The sequence below is a fragment of the Pinus tabuliformis genome, chromosome Q, assembly GCF_031772625.1.
Source record: "Pinus tabuliformis cultivar Carrire ecotype Pingquan chromosome Q, CPIR1, whole genome shotgun sequence".
NCBI lineage: Eukaryota > Viridiplantae > Streptophyta > Pinopsida > Pinales > Pinaceae > Pinus > Pinus tabuliformis.
In genome coordinates this window covers 1,365,359,731-1,365,374,504 of record NC_142296.1, presented here as the reverse complement: position 1 = coordinate 1,365,374,504, position 14,774 = coordinate 1,365,359,731, and the positions used below count along the sequence as shown (strand labels likewise).

The following is a 14,774-nucleotide window of genomic DNA, read 5'->3' as shown; positions in this document are numbered from 1 at the left end:
TATAATTTTATTTCATAATACAAATATTTACATCAAAAAATTAATTTATTCAATTAAATGAACAATAATATACATGACAGAAGTGGTACTTATTTTCTTTCCTATCTCTATAATACTTATTTTATTTTGTTGTCTTGTCGTGTCTTGCAATTTTGACCAAGAACAAAGCATAGTATTTGGAACCGAGTTGTCTATCATGCGACTTTTTGGAGATTCCGGTGACGGAATCGGCGGAAGAAATTGAGGTTAACTCTTGATTGGTTGTAGTTAAAATGGTTTTTTAGTGCATATTTGGATTCAGCAACCTGTAAAACCCCTGGGACGCTTTGATTGTGCAGAAACTAGCTATCAAACTTGCTATTCCAATAAATTGCTGCCGGATTTTGCCGGATTTTGACCTACCAGAAAGGCTTCCAAAAAGTGGCATTATAGAGAACTGCGTTTGGAACATGAACTTTGAACTTTCCTTCGAGATTTTTTGGTGGAGAAATTTCGATGAAGCCTACCTCATCAGACTTTTTCTTTCCGTAGCCGTGGTCTTCATTCACTCAGTGGTCTGTTTACATACCACCCTTGTCCACGCATGCAGGGTGTGTACGTTACGCAACTGACAGAAATAATCCTGAAGTTGACGTGTGCTTACAGGCAATTCACAGACTCAAAACTGGAGCACAATAAAACAAACATCATTAGTGTATTTCATCTCAGCTCAATTGGGTTTCAATATGGAGTGGCTATTCTGGGTTTTGGCCACTGTGTTTGGCTGCGTAGGATATTTTTTGCTGAAAATTGTGACGGTCATCTGGTGGAAGCCTCTGCAATTAAAGAGTTACTTTGAATCCCAAGGAGTCAGAGGTCCTCCTTACAGACTGTTAACTGGAAATGTTGCTGATATGGTTCGGATGGATACTGAAGCGAAGTCCACACCCATGCCATGGTCACATGACATAGTACCCCGAGTTCTACCACATTATCATCACTGGACTAAAACCTACGGTATGGTTGCGTACTGTTCCTCTGAATTTACTTATTGGGTTGGCATAATTACATGGGCTTGGATGTTACATGTCATCAGAATAGCATGCGAAGAAGAAAATAACTAACGCTTTAATTAGTATGTCTACATCTCTTAATTAGTGCAAACACCAATTCTTCTCTTGTTACTATTGTTGTTGTATGTTATATGTATATAGGTAAGGATTTTATCTACTGGGTTGGTTCAAAACCCAGGCTGAATGTTCCCCACCCTGAGCTTATCAAGGAGATATTATCCAACAAGTTCGGCCACTATGGACGTATTTTTTCTAATCCCCTTGGAAGGCAGTTGGTGGGACAGGGCCTTGTGGGCTTGGAGGGTGAGAAATGGGTGCAGCACAGAAGAATCATCAATCCTGCTTTTCATCTGGATTTCTTGAAGGCAAAACATATTTTTAACAAAAGCCTTAAGTCTTTCTGAAGGAGATCAATCCCAACTACTAAATACAGTTTTAAAACAGAAAACAATACCTAAAAACACACCTATTTGTGTTCTGCAGCCAAGAAAAATGAGCATGCTAATTTTAATATCATACTTTATGGTTCAGTTGAAATGTTCTTCCAACCATTTTGGTTAACGTATTTATGTTTCTATAGTTTAGCCTCTATCACTAACATTGACTTTTGCAGTCTTTTGCATTTGACTAGATGCCATTACTTTGATCCTTGCTATGATGCCAATGTAGTCACCTGAATTTTTACTGTTGATCCACATATCCTAACTGTTCTTTGGTTTTGTTGTATGCTATGTTGTATCTTTGGTCCAAGTTCTAATCCCTTGTTGACCGCAATATTGAAAATAATTTAATTTTATGAAATGTGAAGGTCATTCCCATTCCGCATGATGAGATTCTGAGGTTCTCATGCACTCCCGAGAAGAGCACATGTTCTCGAGTTGGAGCCTTTAATACCCCTTATTTGGGCATAGGAGTATTCCTAGTGAATTTCTTCGCTACCCCTTGTGATTTTATCGTTGAGAGCTTCAATAGACAAGACATTCACTAGATTTCATGGATTATGATGAGCTATAGGATTTGATGACATATTGATTGATCATGTGATATGGCACTTGATGGTGTATAGTCCCTTTGTTGGAGCACCCTATGTTTTGGGCATGGCATCACTTTGTCTAGGTTTTTGAGCTTCTACTTCAAATACTACCAATCAAAGGATTGCACCATTTAGGGTTTAAAGTGGATATGATTGCTAGTGTTCTTTGGGTAGTTTTAAGGTTCAAGATTAAAGGAAGAAATCCCCGAACACATACAACCAAGGAATCACAAAGAGATTAAAACTCTAACAAAATAGTTTGAATGATTTACAAGGAAAAAGGGCGATGGAGGATACAAGATTAGTGCCTTAGCTTAATAATATATTTTTGGGGGCATATGGAGTCAAGGAGCAACAACAATTGGAGAGAAAGGAGATGGATGTGGGTTCAAAGAACTAATGGATAAATCCCCAAACACACACAACCAAGGAATCACCAAGAGAGTAAAATCCTAAAAAAATAGTTCGAATGATTTACAAAGAAAAAGGGTGATGGAGGATAGAATATCAATGCTTTAGCTTACCAACATATTTTTGGGGGCATATGGAGTCAAGAAGCAATACAACTAGAGATAAAAGAGATGGATGTAGATTCAGAGAACTAAGGAAGACCAACTTGTGTCCCTTATACCTCCAACCATAGGGTACTTAATCTTCAAAGGTGGGATAAGGGACTGAGCATAGCTTGGGTCACCTCAAAAGAGCTTGATGAAAGATTCAAAAATCTTAAGAGTGAAATTAACCTCAAGGACTAGGATATACTAACTCATGTACCTTAGAGGCTTGGGCTAGGTGCCCTATAATTTTCAAGGACAAATAAGGGAGGGAGCTTTACTTAGGTCACCTCAAGACGCAAGAGAACTTAATGAAAATCCTTTTTGAAGGAGAATAAGAAAGTAAAAACAACGACAAACTATGGTAAATATTTAATAACCTTTATCCATGAAAAATAAACAAGATTTGAAGAAGATAACTCACATTAAATAATACATATAATCAAATTTCACCAACAATCATCCATGAAAAGAATTCTATCCATGTCAACAAGGCCTTCTCATCAAAATATACCAATATCTATCAAGAAGATAGAACCATCCACATTAACAAAATCCTCCAAGAGGTTGTTTTACTTATTCCTTCATAGCCAAAATTAAGAAACAAGAGAAAATTTAATTAATTTAAACTTTTTAAAGGATTTCTCTCTTATACAATACACACACACACACACACACATAAAATCTCTAAATAATAATTTATAAGTAATAATTAGTAATAATGAAAGGACATGATTCTTAATGAAAGGGCACTCTTGTTTAGGTAGATATATGGGGCTTGTTACCGCTTCAATTGGTAGGGTTGTTGAAGCTCCTTTACAACCTGTTGAATTGGCACGCACAAAAAGAGGTTCACTATCACCTTGGCCTAAGTCCCCACTCTTTTAGCCCAACTTCTACCAGAAGGGTTGTGGGAGGTTTCCCTTGAATTTGTTGGCATTAAGGTGTTCATGGTAGCAACTAGCTAATGTTGCGATTGGTTTCATGATGGCAACTAGCTCATGTTGGCATCAATGTTTTAAAACTCAGACTGATAACCGGCCGAGGGTCAACTTTGACTCAGACTTTGCCTTGATATCGACTCTGACTAGTTAATTCCAATGACTTGGTCTTTGTAAAAAGTACATTAAATATTTAATTTTTAATGAAAAATCATATTTTTAAAGACTTTCATTCATGTTTCCAAACTTAAAGCATTGGAATAATAGAGAGAAGACAACACTTGATCAAAGTTGCTCATGAATATATCTATTATATCAAATGGAACCCAATGCATTGTCCAATGATTAGAACAAAAACGCGTAACCAATGCTGCTCCAAAAACCAACTCTTTAATGGAAAATGTTGCTCCAAAAACCAAATCCTCAATGCTGCTCTAAAGATAGCTCAAGAACCTCCTCAATGTTGCTCCAAAAACCAACTCCAACTGCTCACAAACTCCTTACAAATACTCACACAAATGCAATGACATAGTTGTGAGGAAATATGAGGAGGTTGGGTCACCTTTATAGGTGTGGGAGAGGGGTAGAGAGGCTAGGAAATAATTAAAAAAAAAATCGATTTCAAGTCCTCCCAGCCCGCCTTTTTTCCCCACCGCTGAGATTGGTTAGTTTAAGTTAGGTTTGGCTGGCCTGACCAGTCTGTTACTGAACCGGCCAAATCCGTAATCAACTCGGCCGATTCGGTAACGGACTGGCCACCGAACCAGATAATTGACCTAGTCGGTTTGGGTAGGGGTATGGCTTGGTCAACCAGGCCTAATCCGAGTTAGAACGACCTAGTTTTAAAACTATGGTTGGCATTGATGTCAGCCCTATTTAGTCTAGTTGATGTATTGATGCCATCCTTGTAGCACAGTTGCAACTAGTTGTGTTGGCATTGATGTCAACCTTGTGTTGGCTTCATAGTGCGTTGATGTCAACTTTGTGATGCCTTGTTGTGCATTGGTTGGAGGCATTGGAGATGCTGCTACAAGTGATGGAGATGTGCTTCATGTTGATGGTTCCTCATGTGCTATTGGTGTTTATGTTCTTGTTCATGACCTAGTGCAGGAACTGGAGGATGACTTGTGTTAGTTGTGTGATTGGCTTTATGATGATGATGGAGATGTCCTATAGTGTATTGCAGGTCTATTTAGATGTGTTGCAACTTTTACAAGTGTTTGAGGAGAGTAGAGGACTTGTTGGTAGTCGTGTCAACTCTTATTTGTTGGCTTCTAGGTCAACTTGGCAGTGGCACTTGGGAGACATGTTTAATCTATTTATCGAAGTGTCAAAATGCTTAGCAATGGTTTGGAGGCATGTACAAGAGCTGGATAAGGTGACCATTCAAGTGGCAGAGTTTCTGAGCAGAGGTTTTTTTGTTTCTCCTTATGCTCTACCCCAACCGCTAGGAGACATGCTCATGCATGTGGTTGGAAGGCTCCAACCAAAATTTGGCAGGCTTGTGAGTGCAATGACAACTGAAATCTGCTAGTTTTGTGGGTGCGAATGAGGCTTAAAATGAAGTTTTCTTTGCATTCTACTTGCACTTCTGGAATATTTCAACTTGTATATTCGGGGAAGCTTCTAAATTAATGATATAAGGTCGAAATTGGTTGAGCAATTCCCCCAATAAGTGTGAACACCTTTAGTGCACAAGTAGTGGTGATAGTGGTTGGATTTTGTCAACTTTGTGCACTCTTGATCCTAGTCCAAAACTGCAATTTGCCCTACATGTTTTATATTCTTCACTTTGGAGCTAAGTGATGGTTGGTTCAGAGTAGTAGTGAGTGAGAGTGTGGTTGAGAGAGTTGCAAAAGAGGAGAATGCTTTAGACATACTAGAGTGCAAAGATACATCAGTGTATGAGTGCAAATGGTTATAGAATGTGCAGATTTGAAGCATGTTGCAAAATAGATCATATTTGTAGCTGCTAGAGCAGAGATTGAGTTGAGAGCATTATTGATGGCTGAGAGTTTTGCTGTCGGTGACTATATTGTTCAGATTTGTTTGGATGGATTTGTGGCCACTATTTGCTTGAGTAGAGAGCATAATTGTTGTGGTGTTTTTATTTGTTGATTGTGTCTTGCTGCTGGAGTTCGTATTGCAGAGTTGAATCGAGTTGAGCAGAGTGTCTTGGATCCAGTGTGAAAATATATGAAACAAGGTCCACATAGAGTAGAGGAGTAGTGACTTCATGAGAGTGGAGCAGTGATTCTATAGCATTGGCGAAAGGAACAGTTTCTCCATCCAATCAAAGTTGGATAGTCCAATCGGAGTTGGGTGAGGATCGTTGATTGTGGTGGCTTTCAATGGATGGTAGTCCGTAGATCTGTGTGAGAACATAGTCTTCTAAGTTGATCAGTAGAATCAAGTCTCCTGGCTGATGGGGTTCCACTGGTTGTATATGGGGTTGAGTCTCCTGGCTGATGGTTTTCAGCTAATCTATGTAAAAGATATTTTGCTTGATATAATAGAGATTCAAAGCAGCGCAACAACAACAAGGGTGATTTTTCTCCTGGAAGGGTTTCCACCAGATATCTTGTGTTCTTATGTGTTTGATGGTTTTGTTGTGTATTGTTGATCTCATGGTTGTTTGATTTCGTTGCTTACATTGTTTATGTTCATGTGATGATATAATGTGTTGTTGTTTAATATATGAATGATTCAGTAGAGAAGTTTTAATTGGTAAAAATTGTAGAATAAGACACACCACTGGTTCACCCCCCCTCTCAGTAGTGCTCAAGGTTTGGCATTAGAAGGGGGCTCTTGGTTGTAGCTTGATCGTTTGAGAATAGATTTGGGGTTTGTTGGCAGAAATTTGTATTGTTTTTTTAGAATGACTTCTCAAGGAGTGGTTGTCTTCACTGCTGCAAATTTCAAGGTATGGCACTGTTACCCTCCACTTTGTGGGTGATATACATAGGAGAAAATTTTCTCCTAGATGGTCCTCAGCTGGCAACCCCTTGCATCCACCAGATAGCTCGGTGTGCTTTTTTCTGTTTTGCCTGAGCTAGCCATGTGGTCCGTCGCCCACCTGTTATGATTATATGTTTGAAGGCGGGTTTTCCAACCCCTAAAGTATGGTTGTTCATTGTGTAGTTTTCTATTTTTGTTTACTTATCATGGACACTTTGGGCATGGATTAGTGGGGGGATTTGGCGGAAAGAGTGGACTAGCTTTGTACTCTTGTCTCCTCTGCGCAATTTGATGGTTAACCTTGTATCCTAGTCCCGTGGGATCTCCTTTATTGGCCACTAAGCTTTAGGGATGACACTACATGGGAAACCTTGATTTTGGTTGCGTGGTCCTGCTTCCTAATGCCATATGCATCACTCCTCTTCTGCTCATTACAACCCCATTCATCATTTTTCCCATTTGGGTCCACATTTGCCCATTGGGTCCATAAGGAGTTAGCCTCCCCCTCCTCTTGTCCACACCATGGGTCGGGCTTGGAACGATGTCCCGGAGGTTGATGCAGCTAAAAAGAAAGGAAAAATCATAATTTGGCCACTTTCAACAGGAAATGTACCATAAATGCAAAATATGGTTAGGACATACAAGTTTAGCACGTGGGCAAAAGCCAAGCATGAGCTCTACCCCTTATCTATGGCCATCACCTTGGTTCCTATCGGCCCTATATGAGCCCCCTCTAATTAAGGAACCCATGATTCTCCCAACCCCTGGTGCGCGATGAACTTCCCCACCTTAAGGGGGTATCCACTGCTATGCTCTACACATCATGCTCTCATCCCCTAGAGCCCTAAGCAGTTATGAAGAAAAATCAATCAAAGGCAAAAGGCATATGAAGAAGGGTGGAAAAACAAAGGTCGGTGTAACTCATGTACCATGATTTCTCCCTCCTACACTCATATACCCAAGTGTGGGTCTCCCCTATTATAACTACCCTTGTATTATGGCATGTGGCGTGGAGCCTTCCCCTGATCCCCACTCCTTTCCATCATTATATCACATGCCACCTACCATTTGATGGATGTACCATGGACATGTTACCCTCTTGAAAGGTTGAAACCGCCTAATAGGGTCCTTGGTTAACCCTTTTATTGAGCTTGGAGACACCTGTACATGCCAAATCCCATTATGGAAGGGCATGCCACTATGAAGTGTCCACTTGTTTTCCATGGTTTGCAAGCTCTTTTACTCAATTACTCTAATGATTTGTTGTACTGGAAGGCCAGGAGACACATTGGATCTTGTGCAGGATTATAGGTGGGTCTCCATTCAAGGTTTGGTCTTCCTATATGGGGTCCAAGCCCTCCAGGGGGTCACATTTGCACTTGTAGGGTGAGCATAGAGGGCCATGGGCCCCCACCATAACAGATGGCAATGTACCACTTCATGGATTCCTCAACACCACTCATTGATTGCTTGTGTTCCACCTTTTTGGATGAGGATGATGCACCTAGACCACCATGCCCAACTGGCTTCACACTTGCAAAATACACTTGGTAGATGTTCCAAGGCTCAGATGAAGATATGTCTCTCCATAAGAAACAATGGGAGGGCTTATGTCACCATTCTAGCTCTTACAGATGGTATACAGGCATTATCGACCCACTTGGAGACCCATGAGATTGTCATTGTGCCCCACACCCATTTGGAGACACCATATTGGATTTGCTTAGATATCAAGGGGCCACCCCCTTGATCACTATTGTTGGAGCCTATTCCCTCACATTGGCTTTAGACTCCACGAAGCCTCCTCAATGGCCCAACGACTCATTGTATCTATTACTTTGCCCTCTTGAGAGGCTTTATCTTTGTATTATTGAACTATCTTGGTGGGCTTATGACCAAGTCATGTCATTATTGTATTTTGGGGCTAAATTAGGCGAATTAGGCCATTCAAATCCCCTATTGGATTGTATATATATGAGAGGTTCATTCATTCCTCTCATCATCACTTGGATTGGATCTTCTTCTCTTCTTGAGAATTTCACATTTCCTTTTGGAGGACAAGTTTGGTTTCATGGATGAATTTTGATGTTGGGTTACTATCTCTTGGTTTTGGAGCTTCGAATTATGTCTTCAATTAATGATTGGATATACTCACTATACATGTAACTGTTCTTTTTCATGCTTATCTTTACATTTATCTTGTCACATGATTAATGTATGGAATTTTCGCTCTCTAGATCCGAAATTGCCCTAAATTAATGTGAAATGGTGAAATTTTGGACTTTTGAGGTGTTGCGTATATCACATGTGTCTTGTATGGTGAATGAATGTTCCTAGGGGTAAAAATTTATTGATGTGACCTTGATAAGTCATCAAATCTTGCACATTGAAGTATAAATACATTTTGCAACTGAGTTTATGCCCTAGATGCCATGTGAAGTTGCTTAAGGTCTCCTTGATTGGGTGAAAGGTTCTCCAAACTTTGAAATTACCTTGACTCCATCTCTCCTTAAAGGCAAGGCACTGGTCTAGTCCTTGGTGGTCACTTAAATGAATATCTTCTTCACCTTTTCCTCCTCTTTTCTAGGCCTCGTTGCACACATTTTGTCAAAGTTCTAAGGAAGAGGAAGCACCAAATTTTTTCAACATGATCAATTCATCTATTAGCAGTTTACATGTCATTGTAAACCTATTCTGCAAGTTATATGATGTAAATGATCCTAGTAAGACCTTGAGTATATGTAACAACCTAGGTAAGCCTATAATTTTGATGATGAATTTCATCCTAAGAAGTTTTTAAACCTCGTTGATTACCTGTGTTTTTAGATATAGCTAATCATAAGAGTTTTTTCCCTCTAGCTTAAACCCCAAAGCTAGGGTGAAATTTATTGTCGGAATCTTAGGTGAGTCCTAATGTTTTTAGTTGAGTCTAATGTAAAAGTGATTTGGGAATACTTTAATCTAGTTGGCTTTATTATTTTATTAAAAATCACTTGGTCCACTAAATCATATTGTGTCGCACATGGGTTATGTGTCTTGAGGGTCTAAGCCAAATGTGTATTCCCCCTTTGAGGGTTGTAAATGTAAAATATTATGTATTAGAGGATGGAAAAATAATTAAATCCCCTCATGTGTAAATTAATTAATTTTTCTAACAAAATAAAATTATATGCTAAGCCAAAATATTAATTAATAGAGTCAAAATTAAATTGTCTTAGGAAAAATAATTCTCTAAGTGGAAAAATTCGTGGGTTCTAAAGGAATCAATTTTTAAAGGTCCTCCACCAAGGGAGTATCATATATTTCAAGAAAATTTGGACCCTTGGACCTTGGTGGTTAAGTCAAAGTCAATTTTTTGAGGAAATTAGCTCAAAATAATTAATTTTGAGTTAATAAAAATGGAATTAGATGATAAATTCGAAAATTCCTCAAAAAAGAAAAAATCAAGGGCCAAGGTCCACTGGGTCTTGGATAGATGGTGATCGGTTGCTCTGTTAAGACATTCCTTGATGTGAAGTCACTAGTTCAATTCCTCGCCCTGATCAAGGTGATATATTGGACATGATCAAGATGTAGTTCTGCCAAGCTTACAAAAAAATAAAAATCAAGGGCCAAGATTAAAGGAACTTGAGGTGTTTATCAACGACCAAGATTATTTTAACAAGGATCAAATAAACTAGCTGTTAACTTTCCACTTGGAGGATAAATCTATAAATTAGAGAGTCATTTGAGTCTCTAGCATCTTGATCTCTCGGTAGAAAATTGTTGTTGAAGCGACTTTGTAACTATTGTCCCGCTGCGAACTATTTTTTCAATCATAATAAAGACTTTGGAGTGCAATTCATGGTGTTCTTGCTTATTGATTGTGGTATGTGTTGACTACGTGCACCTCTATGTTGTGCTGAATATTGGTAAGATTTGTTTTTTCATTAGATGGAGATAAGACTATTCTATTGATAGTTTTGCGCTAATATTAGGTGGTTTGATTCTCCATGTGATCTAACAAATTATTTGTTTGAGATAAATTTATAGTGCTTGCAGGTACTTTAGTCATTGGCTTCCAAGTTCACAAACTTGGGCAAGGATCACTGTTGCTTGGATCCCAAATATTTATATGGTGAATTAAATCTTCGCTAAGGCTATAGTATACGTTGGGGTTTCTAAAGTATTTTTAGCCACTCATAAAAAATAAAAAAACTCCATAAAAATATTTTCTCAAAATTTTAAAATTTTCAAAACTCTTATATATTTGTAAATCTTGTAAATAATTTTGTAGATCTAACTTGTAGATTGTTTTTTCTAACTTGGGGTTTGGAGATTTTTAGTATTTTGTATATATTTGGGGTTTGGGTGTTTTATTTTCATTTTTGCAGGTTGGATCAAGGGATCAAGTGGAAGAAGAGCTAGATCTAGGCCCACGAGGGTAAGATCTAGTCTCTAGACAATTTTGCAGGGCTATTCATTGAAGATTTTGCAGAAAAATTGAGATACAAAGAAGGATTTTTTTTTTTGAGACAAGAGTTTCAGTTTTTGGCCTCCTTGGGACCAGATATGGCCCCTCCAATCTCAACATCAGCCTTCTCTTGCCCAGCGTCACCCGTAGAGCCCCCATTGTCATATTTTTAGGCCCTTTTAGGGCTGGTCGTAACCTTTAGGGGCCTCGACCTTCCCTATTTGGCCCTACATCAAGGGTATTAGGCCTTTTCAAGCCTAGCCATGGGCCTAAGAGGCCTAGGCCTACCTACTTCACCCTAGATGGAAAACCTAGAGGGATTGTTGTGGGATTTTAGCCCTTTAAACCCTCAGCGTCCTCCTCGTTGAGCCTCCTTTGCCCCAGTGTCAAGCCCTTGGGCCTCTTCCTCTTCCAGCGTTGACCTTTTCTGGCCTTCTCTTGCCATTTCAACCCCCGATTTGCTTTTTTAGCCTCATTATCCCCCAATGCTAGCCTTCCTTGGCCTAGCATTACCTTTCCTTGGTCATTTTCTGCCCTAATATGCCCTAAACCCTCATATGAATTTTCAAGACTGATTCCTTAGTGGTTTTGCAGGTGTTTGGTCTCCAAAATCTTCATTTTCAAGTGACATATTCATTCTCAAACTTTGGGCCACTTGGGCAAGTGCATTTATAAGGGCTTGGGCTTAGGGTTTGAACTTTAAACCCTTGTTTTTCTTTGTTTTATTACAACAGTAAAATCAACAATAATTAAGCCCTTAAATGACATGCTACATGGTCAAAATTGTTTAAAATTGCAAAATATTGATTTCCCAAAATTTTGGCCACTTGGGCACCCTAGATCTAGTCTGGATCTAACTTTTATGCTTGTTGGAATTTATTGCATAACTGAAAATTTTTGAAGCATACATGATACACCTAAATTGGATCAAAAACTAAAAATTTTCAATTTCAGTAAATTCTTGCTATTTTTGGGTATTTTGGGCACTGATTATTGTTTCATTAGATTGTTGACTTGTCAATTATTCACTGTTGTAGTAAATAGATCAGATTTGAAATTTTTGAATCACACCCTCTAGAAACCTTAAAAATTGATTTTTCCAAGTTGGTAAATTTTACTATTTTTTTTGGTATATTGGGCATTGGTTCTGACATCACTAACTTTTTGATCTATGGGTCAATTTACTGTTGTACCAACTTATTACAGATTTAAAATATTACTGAATAAATCATCATAAAGCTAGACACATAAATTTACTTCTTTTGGTCATTGGAAGTTTTGTACTTCATGTGTTGGGCAAATTTTATAATTTAGAGTGATTTTTCTACCGCTGCCATAACATTAATAAGCGCTGAAATTTTCGGAGATACTACTGTTGATTTGACTATTGAGATCTAACAATTGTGTGGTTTACTTTAAGTTTGTAAAATTTCTGGAATTTGACACCTAAAAGCACTCTTACATTTAAGATCTAAATCTGATCTTTTGATAATTGGAATCTAATTGGCATCTTTGTATTTAGTAATCACTCTAAGTCTTGGCATCTAAGTTTTCATTTGGCTATCTTGAATGGTGATTGGTTTATCCTAAAGTGGTATCGAACATTGTTGAAAAATTGACAGTTTACATCATGTGAGAATTTGTTGAAATTTCGCACTTATGTCTCTAAAGCAATTTTATCTTGTTCAAGATTGTCATCTCATCATTGTTAAGTACTCTTGCTATAAGCTAATTTACACTAAGTACTTACGTAACATAAATAATCTTAACTCAAGATAATCTCACTCATAATCTCTTGCATAAGCATCCTAGATCTAGCTTGCATTAAAACTTACCTCTTAGCATAAGCTAGGTTGATAGAAATCTAGGGCAACCCTTCTCACCTAGGTTGAGGGGTTTGACAACTCTTTGGTGGTTAACATGGTGACCTTGCAGTCGTCAGAGCCACAGTCTCTGCAGCACCAGAGGCATCGGGTGATAGGAGCACAACATAAGGTGTCATTAATTAGGCCCGAGCTTGCTTCCTGTTGGCCTCCTTTCCACAACTTACCTTGGAGCTCAGCTTCAAAATAGTTAAGGGAAGACCATACTTAGATTAGGCATATAATTAAAGTCAACCAAAATCACTGTATTTCACATAGGTCCTAGGACTTGCATATCATATAGGTTAGTTAATCATTCAAGCAGCGGATGTCCATCCGGTCACTTGGTTTCAATTTACCATAAGCAAGAATTGTGACTCCATTAAGGCACCGGTCTCATACTTAAAATCTAATCTAAACATTAATCTTGCTAAGTTTAACCAAGTAACTAGGCCACTCATCTGTATCTCCCAAACAATTTGGAAACCAACTTGTTTTCCTTCACCTCATTCCATAGGGACTACCCCCCATAACTTCTTGTTGGGAGACAACTAGAACGGAGTGGGCAGGGATCAGAGTGACAACCCCCGCCCTGAGCAGTTGTTGTTGTGCCTATACAATCCTAGAGCATCACAAGAAATCACTTGTTGCCATAAAAAAACCCTTGAACATTTATCCACAACTGCGCTGGGGTCTTCTTGAGGGGTCCTCCAATTTTGAGATCAATCCGGCTGTGGAATCCCAAGTTTTTGCAAGCCCTAGCTCGAAGATCGTTCTTCTTCCTAGGTTCCCTTGTGTTAGTGTCTTCATTGGTGACAGTGGGATATTGCTTCATTGTTGCCACTTGATGTTCTCAATAGGATCCCCTCCTAGGACCCTTGCTAGTTTGAGCGGTAACAGATGCAAAAATGTTAAATCTCAGTTTTTGTCTTATGGATCTAACATTTCGAGACTGGTATCTGAAGGATGTGGTAAGGATCCAATTGCACCTAATGTTTTGCAGCAAGACGCTCAAGCTAGATGCATAATCTACAAAAATATTCATGATGATGATTTGAAGAAGCTAGTAAGTTTGAAATACACTAACTACAGGAACAAAATGTATATATCTAATTAGAGGAGCTTGCAACAGTATCATCATGCTTTTTATGGTTATTGCTACTCATGTACCCTATTTGGACACAAGGCAATGGATTGTAGATCTAACCAATGGAGGAGAAACACATTGCATGCAAGGTATAGATCTGACATGAGGAGTAGGAGATTTGATCCTCTTACTTCATATCTTGGCCATGTGGAGTGCTATACATGCCATAATTTTGGCCATATGGCAAGACACTGTATGTTGCCTCATTATTCAATGCAAAACCAGCCAGAGCAGCAGAAACAAAGTGGAGGTAGCAGAAAACTAGTGAAGGAAGAAAAGAAGTAGCCAAAGACCGTGTGGAGATAGAAGGAGCAACAATTCTTCAAATAGTGAAGAGCAACCTCCTTTGCAGTCCATAGTTACATCATGCATATTTTTAGAGGAATGCATAGTTCATGAGAGGTGCATAACCTCAGGGGGAGCATATGACAGAAGTATGGCAGCTTGATGAGTACGAGTTATAGCAGAAATTATGATGAGTTCATTTGAGCCTCATGCACATTCAGGTCTGCAGGATCAACCTGCATATTGGAGGTATATTGAGTTGAGGGTGTAGAAATTTCTCATTTCCCACCCCGGTTTTCAGTTTCTCCTTATTTCTCCCATATAGTTAAATGCCCTTTCCCATAACCATACATTTAACAAGTTGGAAAAAATAAATTTGCTGAAAACACAAATTCTGGAAATTTTACAGAATGCTGGAAATTGCAGAAATAAAAATCAGCAGTAATAAACAGCCATTAAAACACATTTAAACACTGAGATTTTTGGTCA

At 38.6% G+C, this 14,774-nt stretch overlaps 1 protein-coding gene across 1 annotated transcript in view; it reads left to right on the top strand.

Annotated features, from left to right (window-relative positions):
* Positions 1 to 533: 533 nt before the first annotated feature.
* The window catches only part of LOC149224999 (cytochrome P450 734A1-like), a 142,778-nt gene continuing 128,537 nt past the window's right edge, over positions 534 to 14,774 (top strand). Inside the window, exons 1-2 of the mRNA XM_089386397.1 lie at positions 534 to 996; positions 1,194 to 1,417. Of these exons, the coding sequence (XP_089242523.1) occupies positions 726 to 996; positions 1,194 to 1,417 (495 nt within the window). The 5' untranslated portion in view covers positions 534 to 725. The remainder of the gene's footprint in view (positions 997 to 1,193; positions 1,418 to 14,774) is intronic.